At 45.6% G+C, this 21,199-nt stretch overlaps 1 protein-coding gene across 1 annotated transcript in view; it reads left to right on the top strand.

The window, feature by feature from the left end:
* LOC126424612 (uncharacterized) overlaps positions 1 to 21,199 on the top strand; it is a 646,994-nt gene that overhangs the window by 543,928 nt on the left and 81,867 nt on the right. The window contains exon 4 of the mRNA XM_050087350.1: positions 15,070 to 15,243. Within this exon, the coding sequence (XP_049943307.1) occupies positions 15,070 to 15,243 (174 nt within the window). The remainder of the gene's footprint in view (positions 1 to 15,069; positions 15,244 to 21,199) is intronic.

Genomic DNA, 21,199 nt, shown 5'->3' with positions numbered 1-21,199 from the left:
TACTTTAACGTCTGTAGACGTCTCTCCACTGATAACAACATGCTGTGTCTGATATTCCGTAGGCTCTTACTTTGTTTATCAGGCGACAGTGCGGAACTGTATCGAACGCCTTCCGGAAGTCAAGGAAAATAGCATCTACCTAGGAGCCTGTATCTAATATTTTCTGGGTCTCATGAACAAATAAAGCGAGTTGGGTCAATGGTGGCCAAGCAACTGGCTCGTCACAATACGCCAGTCACTACTCTTGATGAACTGTGGTATCGTGATGGTGATGGTCAGAAGCACCACAGACTGTTCAGAAGCTGCAGTTGTTGCACCTCGCGTCTGGAGCACCACGGCCTGTCAGCATCGCTTCCTTTGAGGAGACAGCGGAGCTACGCTTGAGGAAAACAGTGGATACAGGAGGGTATATCTTAGGGTGAATGTGGCTCTGCACACGAGGTGTGCAGACTCTTAGACTCTCAGTGTCGAGATGGTGTGGGATGCCACTGGCTGCAGAACACAATCACTTCTGGTTCACATAACCTATAATTTTGATAGCAGCTGTAATATTTCTGTTGTATACAGGTCAGCTGTGCTTTCCATATTCGAATTCTCTATTACGTTATCTTTCAGAAAGGCAACAGAAGGTTACATGATGCCTGTACTATCCTGATTTACTTCGATACTGGCGCTCTTCGATTGTTGCCCTGGCAGTATGTTCTTCAGCTCTCTCACCATCAAAAACATTTACTTGTGGTTTGCCGAGATACGGACATGCTACCACTCACTTCCACTGTGATGGCTGAACTCTGCGCCACACGTCTGGATCACCATGGCCTGTCAGCATGATGAACTGACGTACCCATATCCGTCATCCTAGTTTAGTTCGATCGGATACCGAGGTAGGTTAGAGCTTTGCTGCCAGAGGTGTGCTAGGTTTCATCATAGTTACTCACATTTAATTACGTGTCCTTCCGTCTATATAGACGACTCGCAGTAAGAAAATAATTATTCGTTAGCCTTGCTAATGTTCCTGTTTTAATGTCTAACAGTGTTCGTAAATTGACAGGTACTGGGTGAGATTTAGTCTGCCTTGTGTCGCATTCTGATTTATCTATTGGTGAGGCTGTAAGGCCGCTGAGCTCCGGTAACCGGCAGTAAACAGACGAGAAACACGTCTGTCCACGTGCACCGGGTGAACAACCACATCCAGATGCGAATCCTTCGGCCAGAAGAGAATCGGCGAGGTGCCCCGGAAGTCCGGCTCGCCCCTCTACCACTCGTTCGTTAGGACTCTGACGTCCTCCCTCGGCCTTTCCTGCCTCTTTTTCCGCCGCTCGCCGGCCGGGACTTCCCCGTGCCCGAGGGTGCCATTAGTGGAGCATTGTTTCGGCGGCCCGCCACCTGTGGCGCTGCCGGCGCCGGAACTCGCTTCTCGGGCCGGACGGGCCCTGCCCCAGGGTGGCAGCAGGCCTCCCAGTGGAGTGGTCGGGGGCGGAAAAGCGGCGGCGGGGGCGGGGGGAATTGGTTCCGTGCCTAGCGCCCCCGAGTCGGCAGCTGGGCGGTGATGGAGCGCTTCGATTGTCGATGACAGGTGGCGAGATTGGCGGTCTAGAGCCTGAGGCAGACCAAGAAACGCGCGCCGCCCACGCGTTTTCTCCTGCTGCGCGGCCTTGTGGCTCACTCCTCTGCACGTCTTTTCTCTAAAAACGGCGTAAAAACTATGGTCTAGTCCAGCGATATGCAACCCGGGGTACACGTACTCTCACGGGTGCGTGGAAACTTCACAGTGGCCACGTAAAATTTAAAACGCACACAGAGTCAGCATAATACGTTTTCTAATGATCACAGATAACGAAAAATATTTCAGCCAGAGAGTTGTGAATTGCACTCTCTCCAACAATCCATTTTGCTTATTCTACCGGTCACACCAGCAATGATATACTACTGGCCATTAAAATTGCTACACCAAAAAGAAATGCAGAAGATAAACGGGTATTCATTGCACAAATATATTATACTAGAACTCACATGTGATTACATTTTCACGCAATTTGGGTGCATACATCCTGAGAAATCAGTTCCCAGAACAACCACCTCTGGCCGTAATAATGGCCTTGATACTCCTCCGCATTGAGTCAAACAGAGCTTGGATGTCGTGTACAGGTACTGCTGCCCATGCAGCTTCAACACGATACCACAGTTCATCAAGAGTAGTGACTGGCGTATTGTGACGAGCCAGTTGCTCGAGCATCATTGACCAGACGTTTTCAGGTGGTGAGAGATATGGAGAATGTGCTGGCCGGGGCAGCAATCGAACTTTTTCTGTATCCAGGAAGGTCCGTAAATGACCTGCAACATGCGGTCGTGCATTATCCTGCTGAAATGTAGGGTTTCGCACGGATCCAATGAAGGGTAGAGCCACGGGTAGTAACACATCTGAAATGTAACGTCCACTGTTCAAAGTGCCGTCAGTGCAAACAAGAGGTGACCGAGACGTGTAACCAATGGCACCCCGTACCATCACGCCGGATGATACGTCAGCATGGCGATGACGAATACACGCTTCCAATGTGCGTTCACCGCGATGTCGCCAAACACGGATGCGACCATCATGATGCTGTAAGCAGAACCTGCTTTCATCCGAAAAAATGACGTTTTGCCATTCGTGCACCCAGGTTCGTCATTGAGTACAGCATCACGCTTCTGTGTGTGATGCAATTTGGGTGCATAGATCCTGAGAAATCAGGCACTGTTGATCCACATTTTCCCACTCCTCAACGGCGATTCGGTGTAGATCCATCAGAGTGTTTGGTGGGTCACGTAGTCCATATAAACAGCCATTTTTAATCCATCCCAGGCATGGTCGATGGGGTTCATGCCTGGAGAACGTGTTGGCCACTCTAGTCGAGCGATGTCGTTAACCTGAAGGAAGTCATTCGCAAGATGTGCACGATGGGGCGCGAATTGTTGTCCATGAAGACAAATGCCTCGCCAATATGCTGTCAATGTGGTTGCACTATCGCTTGGAGGATGGCATTCACGTATCGTACAGCCGTTGCGGCGCCTTCCATGACCAGCAGCGGCGTACGTCGGACCCACATAATGCCACTCAAAACAGCAGGGAACCTCCACCTTGCTGCACTCGCTATACAGCATGTCTAAGCCGTTCAGCGTGACCGGGTTGCCTCCAAACACGTCTCTGACGATTGTCTGGTTGAAGGCATATGCGATACTCATCGGTGTGGAGAACGTGATGCCAATCCTGAGCGGTCCATTCGGCATGTTGTTGGGCCCATCTGTACCCTGTTGCATGGTGTCATGGTCGCAAAGATGGACCTCGCCATGGAAGTCGGGAGTGAAATTGCGCACATTTGAAAACACAACGTCGTGTGGCTGCACGAAAAGCATTATTCAACGTAATGGCGTTGCTGTTACTGTTCCTCCGAGCCATAATGCCTAGGTAGCGGCCTTCCACTGCAGTAGTAGCCCTTGGGCGGTCGAGCGAGGCATGTTCCTGTGTCTCCTACATGTCCGAACAACATCGCTTAGGTTCACTCCGAGACGCCTGGACACTTCCCTTGTTGAGAGCCTTCCTGGCACAAAAATAACAATGAGGACGCGATCGAACCGCAATATTGACCGTCTAGACATGGTAGAACTACAGACAACACGAACCGTGTACCTCCTTCAATGTGGAATGACTGGAACTGATCGGCTGTCGCACCCCCTCCGTCTAATAGGCGCTGCTCATGCACGGTTGTTTACATCTTTGGGCGGGTTTAGTGGCATCTCTGAACAGTCAAAGGGACTGTGTCTATGATACAATATCCACAGTCAACGTATATCTTCAGGAGTTCTCGGAACCTGGGTGTTGCAAAACTTCTTTTGATATGTGTACTTTGAGGTTATGCTGGTTTTGAGAGACTAGTCATTATCAATACCTCACAAGTATTTCTTGTCCTATAACTGCATCAAAGCGTGCAAGATATAAACATTTCATTGAGGCTCCTGCAGTAGGAGAAATATTTATGGGTTAGTCTCTACAAATCGGTGTAGCCGCTAAACATTTTATGTGGGCATTGACCGCAACACCCGCAAACTTCATGAGAGACCTCTGCAGCCCAGTCGGGGACTGGTGTATTGAAAACGGCGAAAGAGAGGTTCTGCTTTGACCACTAACATCGCTGTCGGAACCATATATATAAATCGTGTCGACTATGACGTCGTTGTCAAAACTGAACAGCAGTACTGCAGTGTAAACGTATATGGTAGTTGTAGAGACTTTTGTGTAGCATACTGCACAGTTACACCTACGTGAATGATAAAAATTCCGGTTGTGGACTAATATTCACTAGTTTTTAATATAAAGTTATAACACGAACATCCCGACCCTAAAACACCTGTTTCTGTGGCAATCTCTAGTTTTTCCGTTTCTGTGTTTCTGAAACTTCCTGGCAGGTTAAAACTGTGTGCCCGACCGAGACTCGAACTCGGGACCTTTTCCTTTCGCGGGCAAGTGCTCTACCATCTGAGCTACCGAAGCACGACTCACGCCCGGTACTCACAGCTTTACTTCTGCCAGTATCCGTGAGTGCCGGGCGTGAGTCGTGCTTCGGTAGCTCAGATGGTAGAGCACTTGCCCGCGAAAGGCAAAGGTCCCGAGTTCGTGTCTCGGTCGGGCACACAGTTTTAACCTGCCAGGAAGTTTCATATCAGCGCACACTCCGCTGCATAGTGAAAATCTCATTCTGTGTTTCTGTACGGGTAACGTTTTCATGTTGTTGGAGACGCTATCCGCTGGTCTTTCCTCGACGCTCGTATCTTCGCCATGTTTAATGATTATATCGCTCTAAAGGCTTTTCTTTATGGACACTGCCGGTAGCGGAAATACCCATCAGGCGTCGGCAGCTCAGAACTTCTACATACACAACCCGCAAGCCACTGTATGGTGCACCGCTGATAGTGCTTTGTATTACTGTTAGTCCTCCCACAAATGGAGCGAGGGAGAAATGACTGGGCCTATGCCTTAGTTGCTTACGAGCCCTCATTCTGTTTATTTTGTCCTTACGCTACCGACACGAGATGGTCGTCTGATCGCTACGCAGTCTGTCTGAAATGCCATTTCCCTGAACTTCTTCAGTACCGGACGCGTAAATACTCCTATCGTCTTCTTGCCTCCAAGGATTCCCATCTGAGTTCAAGGAGTATTTCCGTACTGACCAAGGCTACTGGCACCAAATCTGACAGCATGCGTATGTTCTACTTTAATACGACTTTAGCTGACTGATGTCCTCAGAAGTGAAGTCCCATAGTGCTCAGAGCCATTTAATACGACTTGTATAACTGAAGACTGCTCGGGCCAGGTGTCCGTTTCTAACGTAATCTTCATAAAACACGTAATTGCAAATTTTATCAACTAAATTAAAAATCTATTGTAATGGAATTTTATGCTGTGTTGCCGTGATTGCCAAAAATAATAATGAACTGAAGAGGGTCCGCCACAATCTTTGTTTTGTTTAATCCCCAAACGTGTTCCACCAGAGTTGTGGCGTCTTCTCCCCGCTTTTTCGTTTATTGTTTCTGAAATATGTACATACAAATTTTATGTCGGTTAGGAATATATTGTCCGCAGCTCGTGGTCGTGCGGTAGCGTTCTCGCTTCCCGCGCCCGGGTTCCCGGGTTCGATTCCCGGCGGGGTCAGGAATTTTCTCTGCCTCGTGATGACTGGGTGTTGTGTGCTGTCCTTAGGTTAGCTAGGTTTAGGTAGTTCTAAGTTCTAGGGGACTGATGACCATAGATGTTAAGTCCCATAGTGCTCAGAGCCATTTGAACCATTCTTTTAGGAATATATTGACATCAGTTAACTGCCAACAAAAAGCGGTCACAAGTCTAAATACGGCACTTCATCTGCAACCCAAGGATGTTAGGACAACACCCGCACTGAGTTTCTGTTTAGAGTTTGCTCCGGTAAAATAGTGGCACATTCCTCCTTTTCACAGCTTTGCTGTATTTGACCTGTTCTCAGCTGTACTTGTTTTTTATTTGCCTCATAAATGTGTTGTTTTCCGGTTTTTATGTTTACACCGCTCTTTGCATATGTGTATAGTTTAATTATGTTTAAGTTTGGAATAGTATCTGGCGTGGCTTGACACATTCTGTTGCGGATTTTTGATACTTAAATTTATTTTTGGATGACAGCAAACACAGTTTCTCATCTCTTGGCCAGACATGTTCCTCAAGATACAGCATCAGTAATGCGGTTTCTTTTATTTTCTTTGTGTCAAACGACAAAGAAAATGCTTTACTATATAGCCATATATAAATTTCAATTTTTATGAAAATTAGTCACAAGTAGGAAAATAGAAAAGATTCTTTTATATAGATCTTGTAACCTCATGTAGTAGTTTTTGAAGTTTTTATGTTTTCTTTCACAATTTTTCAGCTGCAGCCATAGAAAATTTACTGCGGAAAGCTATTTTATTTGGAAAATTTGCGAGTTTGATATTACGGTTAACACTATTTCATTCTATCTGGAAGAGTGCCAACGTACTTGTCGCAGTGGAAATACGGATTTCCATCAGATCACCGAAGATAGGCACTGTCGGACTTTGCTAGCACTAGGATGAGTCATTGTCCGGTTCAGCCGAGCGCTGTTGGCAAGCGGTGTGCAGTCAGCCCGTGTGAGGCCAATTAAGTAGCTGCTTGACTGGGAAGTAGCGGCTCCGGTCACGAAAGCTGACATCGGCCGGGAGAGCGGTGTGCTGACCACATGCTCCTCCATATCCGCATCCAGTGACGCCTGTGAGCTGAGGGTGACACGGCGGTCTGTTGGTCCCGTTGCGCAGAGAACACAGTTCCGTTGCAAAGAGCTGCGGAATCATTTACTACACTCCTGGAAATGGAAAAAAGAACACATTGACACCGTGCACAGCGGACACACCAGGAACCGCGGTGTTGGCCGTCGAATGGCGCTAGCTGCGCAGCATTTGTGCACTGCCGCCGTCAGTGTCAGCCAGTTTGCCGTGGCATACGGAGCTCCATCGCAGTCTTTAACACTGGTAGCATGCCGCGACAGCGTGGACGTGAACCGTATGTGCAGTTGACGGACTTTGAGCGAGGGCGTATAGTGGGCATGCGGGAGGCCGGGTGGACGTACCGCCGAATTGCTCAACACGTGGGGCGTGAGGTCTCCACAGTACATCGATGTTGTCGCCAGTGGTCGGCGGAAGGTGCACGTGCCCGTCGACCTGGGACCGGACCGCAGCGACGCACGGATGCACGCCAAGACCGTAGGATCCTACGCAGTGCCGTAGGGGACCGCACCGCCACTTCCCAGCAAATTAGGGACACTGTTGCTCCTGGGGTATCGGCGAGGACCATTCGCAACCGTCTCCATGAAGCTGGGCTACGGTCCCGCACACCGTTAGGCCGTCTTCCGCTCACGCCCCAACATCGTGCAGCCCGCCTCCAGTGGTGTCGCGACAGGCGTGAATGGAGGGACGAGTGTCGTCTTCAGCGATGAGAGTCGATTCTGCCTTGGTGCCAATGATGGTCGTATGCGTGTTTGGCGCCGTGCAGGTGAGCGCCACAATCAGGACTGCATACGACCGAGGCACACAGGGCCAACACCCGGCATCATGGTGTGGGGAGCGATCTCCTACACTGGCCGTACACCACTGGTGATCGTCGAGGGGACACTGAATAGTGCACGGTACATCCAAACCGTCATCGAATCCATCGTTCTACCATTCCTAGACCGGCAAGGGAACTTGCTGTTCCAACAGGACAATGCACGTCCGCATGTATCCCGTGCCACCCAACGTGCTCTAGAAGGTGTAAGTCAACTACCCTGGCCAGCAAACTCACCGGATCTGTCCCCCATTGAGCATGTTTGGGACTGGATGAAGCGTCGTCTCACGCGGTCTGCACGTCCAGCACGAACGCTGGTCCAACTGAGGCGCCAGGTGGAAATGGCATGGCAAGCCGTTCCACAGGACTACATCCAGCATCTCTACGATCGTCTCCATGGGAGAATAGCAGCCTGCATTGCTGCGAAAGGTGGATATACACTGTACTAGTGCCGACATTGTGCATGCTCTGTTGCCTGTGTCTATGTGCCTGTGGTTCTGTCAGTGTGATCATGTGATGTATCTGACCCCAGGAATGTGTCAATAAAGTTTCCCCTTCCTGGGACAATGAATTCACGGTGTTCTTATTTCAATTTCCAGGAGTGTATTTCTTCTCCTTCAATTATGTCTTTCTGTACCTTGTGATTTTCTTAATTATTAGTTTTTACGGAGTGATGTGGCTGCACTTTAAAATTTACTAACGTTTTTTCTTAATCATTGGCGAATTCTTCGTGTTAGAATGTTGTGGCCACATTAACAGTTTTTCAGACCAAAACGCCACGACATTTTACCGATATCTATAGCTCATTTGGGCGACTGTGAATCCGCATTTCGCTATCAGGAAGTCTCTTCACCCTCAACGGGTGATTATGTGGTGTGCGATATCCAGTCACCGAATAATCGGTGCGATATTCCCTGATGTCACGGTGGCTACCTAATGGTACGTGAAGGTTTTGGAAGATGATTTCATCGCCATTATCCAAAGCGACCCTGATTTCGACAAGATGTGGTTCATGCCTGATGAAGCTCGACCCCATCGAAGCAGGAGAGTGTTTGATGTCCTGGAGGAGCTCTTTGGGCACCGCATTCTTACTTTGGGGTACCCAGAGGCCACTGGAATGGGTCTCGATTGGCCGCCATATTCTCCGGATATGAAAACATGCGACGTAAAAACGAAACAACAACACATTTAGCAGGCGAATAAAATGCATAACTTATCGGATGCGGAGGTTTAACGTTAGAGCTCCGGTTGTTTCATTTATGAAATGAATGACGGAAATTGAAGACGATGTCTGACTCCTGGGGAGAGGCGAAAGTAACATCACTCTATAGAAAAGGAATCAGAAATGCTTGTGAAAACTGAAGGGGAATTAGTCTGCTGAACACTGGCTATAAATTGTAAGCACGAATAATTAATAACAGACTGAAAAGGATAGCTGACGACCTCTTATTGGAGGAACAAAATGGTTTTAGATAAAGGGTGATAATGCAGCGAAAGTACCACAATAGTGCGAGAGATAACTGAAAAGACACGATAAAATAACTTGGAGACTCAGACTACATTTGTAGATTATGAAAAAGCCTTCGGCAGAGTCAGTTGATACATGCTGTGGCATTTAATGGGAAGACGAAGTCATTCGAAACGTTTACTACAAGTGATAAGAAATTTGTATATAAATGAGGGATTTTTCATTAGTACGGGCAAAGAGAGAACAGGACCATTAGGAATTAACAGAGGAGTACGACAAGGGCGCAGTCTCTCACCCACTTTATTATTTCACATCTATTTTAACGACATTGTTAGACGACGGAAACAAGAAGTTAACACAGGAATAAAATTAATTCCAAAAAAAAAGGAATTAAATACTGCACTCTTTGCTGATGGTCAAATAATTTTACAAAAGGCGGAGGATGATTTACAATTTATTCTATATCGTTTGGATTCAGTGGTTACTCTCTAAAACTCGAAAATATCAGAAGATAAAACCAAAACAATGGCTTATAAAGGAAAGTTCACAGTACCTTTTAAAACATTGCTTAATGGAAAGTCAGTTGCACAGGTATCTAAGTTTCAGGTATTAGGATGTACTGTGAGTTATGAATATGAAAATGATGTTGTACATGCTTAATGATAAGCATTTAACATATTAGCTCGTCTTTAATCACACATTTGAAACTGTTTTGTTCGTGGGAGCTGGATTCTTTAAATAATCGGCTATGGGGGAGCTTACTGGTATTAAATTTGTAGCAGAAACTGGATTGGGTATCTCTTTGCGTCAGCTCTGTTCCCCGTCCACCAGGAGAAACCGGACTATAGCTGCCTCTAGAAAAGTGAAGATGAAAATGCGACGTACAAAAAATAGACAACACGGAAAGATTTAAATGAAAGTAGTAGTCTAGACGATGAAAACAAAAATAATTAGTTCTGGTTAGCAGTTTCAGTCTACAAGACCATCCTCGGACCAATGTTCCAGATGACGTGAGGAGCCAGTGTGTAATACCGACCGGTACCTATCACGAACCGCTCAAATCACAACAGGTACTAGTTGGCAGTATGTAGTGGCTCCGCACACTGGATCCTCACGTCATCTGGAACCCTGGCGTGATGATAGCGTTAAAGACTGAACAGAAACAAAAATAATTTTTTGCAATTTGGACTGCTGCTTTTAATAAAACACTAAGTATGATCGCCATGTTCCGTCATTACGTCAAAAATTGTAAACGGAAAGAATCGCAGCTTTGGGAGGAATGATACACTACATAGCCAAGATGGTTCCTTGTGGTAAACAATTTTCTGTATTGTAAACAACAAAAGTGATATTCTTGGTTGTAACACGTTTGAACTGATTTATTACAGAAATCGATTTCAGTCCATATGTGGCCATCTTCAGTGCTGAAGAGCGTAAGACATAAAATCAGACACGAAGACAATGTTACATATCATAGACATGAATCACATCTAGTACATTACAATAATGACATATAGCAGATACCAGACGTTAAAGTTTTGAAGATTCATGTAATAAAAACAAGTATTATAACTTCAATATAGCGTCAATGCACAAGGACATAGCAGTTAACGAACAAATTTTGAACTGAGTTTGTAAATTACAGTCACATGCAGCAAAGCATTGGAAATTTGTGGTAAGTTCCTGTGGGACCAAACTGCTGAGGTCATCGGTCCCTAGGCTTACACACTACTTAATCTAACTTAAACTAACTTGCGCTAAGGACAACACACACATCCATGCCCGAGAGAGGACCCAATCTCGGACGGGGGGAAGGGAGAATACAGATTACACAGGATAGATTCATGCAAAATAATAGTAAATTTAAAAACACAATCTTTGTACCAAGAGAAGTCAAGATTATAAATGATATAAAAATACAGCATTAAGTACGCCCTCTGACGTACCATACATAAAACCATCAACAGGCATAACAAAGTTTACATGATTTTAGTTAAATTAATAATTGGAGAAATCCAATAAGTAATAACAGTTTTCTCGCCACCATTTTTTATTGATATTTATTTTTGCCTCACCTATAAATGGCGATTTCTAAACCAAAAGAGAGCAGTGAGTGACTATAGTACGCTTCATAGAAAATTACCATAAATGCCTATAATTATACGTAACAAACCCGTCTCTGGGAAGAATAATCGCATAGTCTGATGTTAAGACATATGTAGAAGCAAATGAGAACGAAAATTATTAGAGAAGAAGCGTAACACATCGACTATAACTTGTGTACTCGGATGTCGGACAGTGATCTCCCGTAAGATTATGCAGTTTATTGGGTTCTCAGCACTGTGGGACTTAACATCTGATGTCATCAGTTCCCTAGAACTTAGGACTACTTAAACCTAACTAACCTAGGGACATTACACACATCCATGCCCGAGGCAGGATTCGAACCTGCGACCGTAGCAGCTGCGCGGTTCCGGACTGAAGCGCCTAGAACCGCTTGGCCACCGCGACCGGCTGCAGTTTATTCAGCAACTTCCACTGATAAGCATTGTCATGTGGGACTACTACTATAATTTATTCGCACAAAGATTAAAAGTTTCGAGAGCGGAATTTTCACTCTGCAGCAGAGTGTGCGCAGCTACCCACACACGACTCACGACCCATCCTCACAGTTTCACTTCCGCCAGTATCTCGTCTCCTACACTCTAAACTTCTTAATTTCGCACCTCACAAGCTAGCACCCATCTACATACTTTGTCGCCTTGATTTAGAACCAGAATTAGGTATCATTTGATAGGTTGTACATAGTACACTCCTGGAAATGGAAAAAAGAACACATTGACACCGGTGTGTCAGACCCACCATACTTGCTCCGGACACTGCGAGAGGGCTGTACAAGCAATGATCACACGCACGGCACAGCGGACACACCAGGAACCTCGGTGTTGGCCGTCGAATGGCGCTAGCTGCGCAGCATTTGTGCACCGCCGCCGTCAGCGTCAGCCAGTTTGCCGTGGCATACGGAGCTCCATCGCAGTCTTTAACACTGGTAGCATGCCGCGACAGCGTGGACGTGAACCGTATGTGCAGTTGACGGACTTTGAGCGAGGGCGTATAGTGGGCATGAGGGAGGCCGGGTGGACGTACCGCCGAATTGCTCAACACGTGGGGAGTGAGGTCTCCACAGTACATCGATGTTGTCGCCAGTGGTCGGCGGAAGGTGCACGTGCCCTTCGACCTGGGACCGGACCGCAGCGACGCACGGATGCACGCCAAGACCGTAGGATCCTACGCAGTGCCGTAGGGGACCGCACCGCCACTTCCCAGCAAATTAGGGACACTGTTGCTCCTGGGGTATCGGCGAGGACCATTCGCAACCGTCTCCATGAAGCTGGGCTACGGTCCCGCACACCGTTAGGCCGTCTTCCGCTCACGCCCCAACATCGTGCAGCCCGCCTCCAGTGGTGTCGCGACAGGCGTGAATGGAGGGACGAATGGAGACGTGTCGTCTTCAGCGATGAGAGTCGCTTCTGCCTTGGTGCCAATGATGGTCGTATGCGTGTTTGGCGCCGTTCAGGTGAGCGCCACAATCAGGACTGCATACGACCGAGGCACACAGGGCCAACACCCGGCATCATGGTGTGGGGAGCGATCTCCTACACTGGCCGTACACCACTGGTGATCGTCGAGGGGACACCGAATAGTGCACGGTACATCCAAACCGTCACCGAACCCATCGTTCTACCATTCCTAGACCGGCAAGGGAACTTGCTGTTCCAACAGGACAATGCACGTCCGCATGTATCCCGTGCCACCCAACGTGCTCTAGAAGGTGTAAGTCAACTACCCTGGCCAGCAAGATCTCCGGATCTGTCCCCCATTGAGCATGTTTGGGACTGGATGAAGCGTCGTCTCACGCGGTCTGCACGTCCAGCACGAACGCTGGTCCAACTGAGGCGCCAGGTGGAAATGGCATGGCAAGCCGTTCCACAGGACTACATCCAGCATCTCTACGATCGTCTCCATGGGAGAATAGCAGCCTGCATTGCTGCAAAAGGTGGATATACACTGTACTAGTGCCGACATTGTGCATGCTCTGTTGCCTGTGTCTATGTGCCTGTGGTTCTGTCAGTGTGATCATGTGATGTATCTGACCCCAGGAATGTGTCAATAAAGTTTCCCCTTCCTGGGCCAATGAATTCACGGTGTTCTTATTTCAATTTCCAGGAGTGTATATATGCATATTAAAAGAAGACTGAAATTGTCACGTACACCTTGTAAATAGGTGTTAACGCTTATTGCATGAAAGGTGATGGAATGTCTTAAATGCCGGCCGCGGTGGTCTCGCGGTTCTAGGCGCTCACTCCGGAACCGCGGGACTGCTACGGTCGCAGGTTCGAATCCTGCCTCGGGCATGGATGTGTGTGATGTCCTTAGGTTAGTTGGGTTTAAGTAGTTCTAAGTTCTAGGGGACTGATGACCACAGATGTTAAGTCCCATAGTACTAAGAGCCATTTGAACCATTTGAACCAATGTCTTTAATAACGAAAGGGCATAATGAATTATTGCCTATACTAGTAGAGGTTGGAACGCCAGTGGAAATGAAACTGCAGGCGTAACTCAGGTCCTGGGTCGAACAGGCCGCACAGGTGTGTTGGTCCTGCTTGACACAGCAAGTAGCCAAGACGGACGGTCGGGCCACCTGAGAGCTGCAGCACAATACAGCGGCGGCCGGCCGGCGTTGTAGCAGGGCTGGAATGATAACCGGATAATACTGCGGAAACTTTGAAAATCTTGGATGCAGCAGAGAGGAACGAGGAAGCGTTACCTCAGAAATCACGCAGGCTGGGTTATTTCCGAGATTTTTTACTCTGAGAAGCGTACCATTATATGAATTCCTAATTAACGGGGATAGGAATTTCCTCGCAAACTTTCCGCGCTGGACAATAAAAGACTAAAATATGATTGATCGGCGTTTGGAACAATCTGTAGAGAGGGAGAATATTCCGTGGTTTCGAGAATATGATTCGACTTCTGCAGCTACGAGGGAGAGAAGCTGAGCTTTTCTGGAAAGAACACAGAGAGGAGAAGACAGTATTAGATTATACTAGTCCGAGGACCGCCTTCTGTCGTCTTAGTGTTTGAATGAGGGTTTTTTTATATATTTTGTGGCCGGAGTTCTTCCTTCGTCGCAGACGTGTACGAGAACCATCACTCCGACGCACGGGACGCAGTACATATGGTGATATTGCTAATTGCTTCGGCTTTCTGGGGATATAAAGCTAAACGGCTGTGATCATGTAAATTTTATTTCCACTGAGGATGCACATCACGTGATCATCTTTGAAAGTAGTATCTTCTAGTGTTTGGTATGTAGATGATGTCAGTTATCTCGCCTTATTTTTATTAGATCACATAGCCAAAAAAGGGGCATATTTGGGCAATTGATCAATCGTACTAGTTAGGAAATTCATTTGTATCTCTTTATGTCCATTGGACATTGATATATAAACATTCGTAATATATAAAAGGGTTTTAATCTCCAATAAATGTATAAGCAGAAACAGTATTTATCATTTTGTAGTCACTAGTTCCCTTACACATTCGTTTATGTTGTAATTTGTATGTTAAAGAGCAAGAAGGAGGAGATAATATCGCCTTCAAGAGATCCTAAGATCAGCTTCAGGGGATAGTCAAACAAGGCCAAATCTCGATTTTCGCGTTCAGTATTTTCCGTTGCGCACATTCATTTTACACCCGCCTGGAGTAGCACCTTGGAACCTCAGAGAAGGTCCCCAGTTCGAGTCTCGGTACGGCATACAGCATTAACCTGCCAGGAAGTTTCAATTAAAAATTTGCTATTTACTATCATTCCCGGTCAGATTTTAGTGGCCGGAAGTGTATGTGCCACACAAGAAGTGGTTTATGAGGTCGTTTCGGTGTGGGCAGAGTGCGTCATCTTCAGAGGTCATGTCTCGCGTTGCAGAGCGGGCGCTGTCGGACTCTGAGCGCCCCCTGGAGGTGCTGCAGCAGTGGCGCGGCCGCGGGCCCGTCAGGCTCGTGCTGCGCTACACGCTCGACCACGACCACGACCGCGAGCACGACCTCGACCTGGACAACCAGAGGCGGCTCAGCCCCCACACGCCCCTCCCGTCACAAGGTGAGTACGGCACACCATTTCAGCCCGGTAGTCGTCAGCACCCGTCCTTCTTTCAGTTCTTCAGCTATATTTTTCCAAAGATTATTATTATTGCCAACGGGTGCTCTGAAGTTTGCTCAGACATTGTATGTGTGTATTTGGTAGTTTTCCTGAATTATTGATTTTTGTGAGAGGCTGTTGTTGCACTTGTGAATTTATTTACGTTTTTTCGGGCTCACGGATGAATTCTGAATGTTCGTGTGTCGTAGCCACAGCAGCAGTTTTCCAAACCAAAATCTAACACAGAGCCAGCAGAGGTTCTCAAGTTCACCATCAGCATCATCACGATTATTATCGTCATTTTCTTCATCGTCGTTGCCCTTAAGCAAAAAGCCCTTTGACCATTTTCAGATTTTATACTCTATATTCCGAATGGAGTCGCATTAAATATGTAGTTCCGCAAGGTTCAGTGGTTCGCCCAATCCTGTGCCTTGCCTAAATGCCGTAAAATGGAGTGAGTAGGAACAGTTTTCAGCTTTAAAAGGAAACGAGCGATAATTTTGGAAATAAACATAAGAATCAAAATTATACATGATTATAGGTCTTGTGATTAACTTTAAGTTTATAAATAGATTCCAGACATAACTCCCGTTTTAATGACATAAGAAGTAATGACTGTGTTATTCTGTTCACTCTGCAGAAAGGGGTGAACAGAAACAGCAGCAGGATTAATCTGACTATTTTTTCTGTTCACTCTTTTTTTTTCTATTCATTGGTCTTCTTGGCGAATAGACACAGTCAATATCTGTTTTGGATCTGGGAGAATAAGAAACAAAATTTGTCTGGTTACAAAATGTATTCCATACAGAAACTAAAATTATTGCTGAATTGTGGTTTTTTTGTTCTGTTGTCCTCACAGACATTATTATATCTCTAATTACTTTATCATAACATTAAGTTGATAAACATGGTTTGTTTCTTAATACATCAAGTCACTGATAATAGGTTTAAATGTGATGTCTTTGAATCAACAAGTGCTCTTACCGGAAATAACGAAGATCTTTCGAACTTCGGCTTGATTAAAATATGACTCCTCATCTCCTAAAATAACTGCCTTTTTTTTCCAAACAACTAAAAAAAATTAACACAACAGTTTTTTTCAACCTTTTAAATTGGTGCTAAATATAGGGTTGATTTACACGACGGATTTAGAAATTATACAATTTCATCTTCAGATGTGCTTCTCGCAGACCAGTTCAGCATAAACATTGAAGTACGTAATGCAGTCCAAAACCTAACAAAATAAAAAATCAGTACTGGCACTGCAGCCATAAAAAATATCAATCCTTGCGTGCAAACAATACGCCCAAAGAAAGGCAGGCATGAAACGACGGATACCGTTGTTTGGCTTTCATGCTTGCGGCGAGCAGGTGTTGAGTGGAATGATTAATGAAAATGTCACGCGCTGACTTATGGCTTGATATAAACAACTCGAAAAGAAAACTAAGCAGATGGCCTAAATTGTTGATCGACCTGCCACATGGTAAAGTATTAAACATGGCAACGTTTATGGAATATGCTTGGAGGTACACAGACATATTAAAGACTAAAATAAATAGTACTCATGTTCCACAATTACTTTTATTTTACACTTCGTTGTGAACCGATTGTCGACCACCCTCAGACAACGTAAGACTCACTAGATGGTCCACAGAACAGCAGTTGCCGCTTATAGTTGTAGAAAGACTACTTTTCGAAAGCTATATGCACTTTTACAACTATATATCTGTCCGAAAAAAAACACGCATAATGAAATACACAAAGAAGCTCTGAGCAAATATGTTGTGGCGTAAATTGAAGCGCTCTGGAGCGGCAGGGCGGAGAGGGGTGTGAAGGAGACGTCAGCCAGCGGTGCGCCGACCGACTCCCCTCTAGGACGACAATGAAACGGGCGCGCCCTCTACCCGACGAGGACATAAGCTCCACGCCGCCTTGCCGCGGCTCACTTGAAGACTGGCCGTTCTACAAGCTCTGCAGCAGCGACTTAAGAACTGTATTCTGTCACTTCTATTACGCATTGTCCATACTGATGAGATTTCTTATTTTGTCTGTCTCCCATTGCTTGCGACAAATTATTTGTATGTGTGTTGGTTTTATTTTTGTAGAGTTGCGCAGTGGATTGATCCAACACGTACCCTTTGGCTCCTGCCAGAAAAAATTTCCACCTCTCACTACTACAGAAGTCAGACAGACGCTCCTAATGTACCAACAAGAACTGCTTGAAAAACATTCAGCAACAAATATCTTCTGAAGTCGTTCGCTGTAAGGAAAAGACACAAAAATATTCTGCATATTCTTGCGTAACTACTGGAATGGTTGGGTATAGCAGTATTGCTAGTTAGTGTAAGAAAGACATGAAATGAACGAAAAATATTATTTATTACAAAAAATTCTGAGAAATCAAGTGAAACTTTTTCTTATAGAAAAAAAATTAATAAATTTCCGGGTTCTTTTCAGAACAGCAGAGTGCCTCTTATGGATAGGAATGCTATTATTTTACAAAGTATGGAAAGGTTCTTTTTTCCCTTTTCTTTAAGAATGTTATTTACTCGGCAGAATGGCTGAGAGCTGTGCCTACGCAACTTGAATAACATTTCTGGGTACGGTCAAGGCTGTCGCGTGAGATATCTGGTGGAGTGTACTGTTAGGGAGGACAGAGGGGGCTCGCATACGCTGTAGCGCACAGTACTGTGAGCTGCGACGACTGCTGCCTGCGTCGCTCACTGCTGACAAATAACTGTCGCTTCCTATCTGGATTGACCTTCGCCAATCAAACTCTCCCTACGCCTCGATGAAGTCAAGGGCTCCTATCTGCCCCTACTCTATTGGCGTGGTACACCGGTCAGATAACCAGTCCACCACGATGCCACTCAATACTCGCTCACAGGCGTTTAACTAGTACTCTGTCCGGTCCGTGTTCACACTGCGTAATGAGTGTGGTGGCCAACACAGTGAACAATGCTTTATGACCAGCGACTCACTATAGAGTGTCACTCTGATTCACTAACGACAGAAGTGCTCTCCCAGTGAAGTACTGAGGAGAGACTTTGTTCCTCACTCTTTGCATACACGTAGGAGCGACAACGGGATGGCCTCTTTTTCTGCAAAAGTTGCAAGGGTATATCATTCGCTGCCTTCCCTCACTCCTCTGACACTGTGCGTCACAAATATTCCCCCAATTAGCGTTGCTCTATTAAACAGGAGAATGAGATTTCGTTTAAGTCGACCAATGCGGAAATCTGTAGCATCTCTGTTAGGCGTATTCTGTACTACTGTGATAACTCCTTAACTACGCAGTCGGTCCATGAAAAAATGTGGCTTCTGGGCGCTCCCATACAATGTAGCGGAATTTGCTTTTAAGTCAAACACGGGGGTAGTTATCCCTTCGCTCTGGCAAAAGCTTTCTTCTCTCTGGGCGGTCGCTTCAGCCGAAGTAGGTATGTTGTTGACCCAGCCCTCTGAAGGGACAATCTTCCTGGCGGTCTGGTTTCCTCTATAGAACGAAAATTCCTGTGGCTATCATGTTGTGTATGCCAGCCTCGACTTATACAACCTCAGTGCACACTTGCGATTTACTTATTAGATTTGCATATCGCTTACATGAATTCATACAAAATTGACTCTACCTTATCTAGTTTGGGTTTGAATGAAGCATCTTGATATGCAGAATACGATTGTGAGGACGGAATATGTAACAAATGAACGTCAGGAGACCACGCCACCTTAAATATTGTAAGTTCTCAAAGTTAAGGATTGTCATTTCTCTCATTGTAATAAAAATTCATTAATACGATTTGCTTGAATTGTTGTCTAACGATCCGAAAAGCTGGTTTCCTATGCACCCCATATTTGACAAATAGGCAGGACACAACAAAATAAATCTTATATTACTTTATACTCAAAGACTAAATGTATAAGTATATAAAATCGAAAACAGTATATAAGTGAGTACTGACACAGTCTACTGCATTATAAGGAACAGCTGGCCGGTGTGGCCGAGCGGTTCTAGACGCTTCAGTCGGGAACTGCGCGACCGATACGGTCGCAGGTTCGAATCCTGCTTCAGGCATGGACGTGTGTGATGTCCTTAGGTTAGTTAGGTTTAAGTAGTTCTGAGTTCTAGGGGACTGATGACCTCAGAGGTTAGGTCCCATAGTGCTCAGAGCCATTAGGAACATTTTATAAGGAGCAAATAACTGACGCGTACGACGAATAAGCAAATAATGAAGGAGGAGGAAAGAATCAATGGAATGTGAGAGAGGAACAATTATAATGTTTATAGCAAGCGCGAGTTCTTAGCGGTGAGGAAAAAATGTTACCTGGCTACTGCTACTATAGTAAGGTTGACGAAAGAACCTGTTTTTGCGCATTAAGGACCAGGTGAGGGTACAGTGAATGGTGTTTACTCATAGGAAGATTCTGCTTTTTAAAATTTCCCCCTCCATTGTGACAGGGTGCTATAGCAACCGGTTTCAAATTATCTCAGAATAAAAACAATATTGGTTGCGAAGTTATTTAATATCAGTAATGCTTTTCACCCTTTTTGGGACATCATTAGATAAACCCATAAATTTCAAGGCAATATAAAATGGACGCAACAGTAACTGGATATTTTCCATTTTATACGGCTTTATGTTGTATGGGTTATATATCCAGCTACTTTTAAACCCGCAAAAGGGTGATATGCGTTACTGATACTTGATAACTTCCCAGCTAAGAATGTTTTATTCTGAAATTATGCTGGCTTTATTTGCTACTAGCTATTATTCCCTGCCAAGCAGTTGTAACGTATATGCAACAAATTCAACGTATATGCATCCAATATCGTAAGACTGCTACGGCCAATATTGCCTAAGTTCGTCTGTGAAACTGGACTCGATAAGCAACCTATGCTATCAGTAAACGGAATCTAACCTGCATAACACTGTGTGGGTGTGTGTAGTATGAGTGTCAGTTTCCTGTCGTTTAAGCCCTCAACAGATCGTTACATGAAAAAATTAAAAGCAACATTTGGATAAGGTATCGAACTGCGTATTTGAATATGAATTTACAAGTGACACAGAATCTGTCTTGTGCAACGGAATCTACTGGATCAGAGTATATGACAGGTTGCGGTGTGTCAGTGCCTCTGCTTTGGCCCTTAGTTTTCCACTCACCTGTTTAGATGACTGCCTTCTTCCACGTAGTTTACAGCAACGCGCAGCAGCAGCGGCTGAAGCTTATTATTATTAAGAATGAATGTGGTGTCACCGCCAGACACCACAGTTGCCAGGTGGTAGCATTTAAATCGGCCGCGGTCCGTTAGTATACGTCGGACACGCGTGTCGCCACTATCAGTGATTGCAGACCGAGCGCCGCCACACGGCAGGTCTAGTCTAGAGAGACTCCCTAGCACTCGCCCCCAGTTGTACAGCCGACTTTGCTACCGATGGTTCACTGTCTACATACGCTCTCATTTGCAGAGACGACAGTTTAGCATAGCCTTCAGCTACGTCATTTGCTACGACCTAGCAAGGCGCCATATTCTTCAAGAATGTATTCTGAACAGATAATATTGTGAATCATATACCGTCAAGAGCGACGTTCATCAATAATGGATTAAAGTTAAGTATGAAACTAATTATATCCGCTTTCTGAATTCTAATTCCTTGTCATGTTCCAGACCTCACGTCAGTATACAGGGTGTTACAAAAAGGTACGGCCAAACTTTCAGGAAACATTCGTCACACACAAATAAAGAAAAGATGTTATGCGGACATGTGTCCGGAAACGCTTAATTTCCATGTTAGAGCTCATTTTAGTTTCGTCAGTATGTACTGTACTTCCTCGATTCACCACCAGTTGGCCCAATTGAAGGAAGGTAATGTTGACTTCGCTGCTTGTGTTGACATGCGACTCATCAAGCACATCAGTACGT

Source organism: Schistocerca serialis, chromosome 10 (genome assembly GCF_023864345.2).
Source record: "Schistocerca serialis cubense isolate TAMUIC-IGC-003099 chromosome 10, iqSchSeri2.2, whole genome shotgun sequence".
NCBI classification, from domain to species: Eukaryota; Metazoa; Arthropoda; class Insecta; order Orthoptera; family Acrididae; genus Schistocerca; species Schistocerca serialis.
This window is presented reverse-complemented; position numbering and strand designations above follow the sequence as displayed.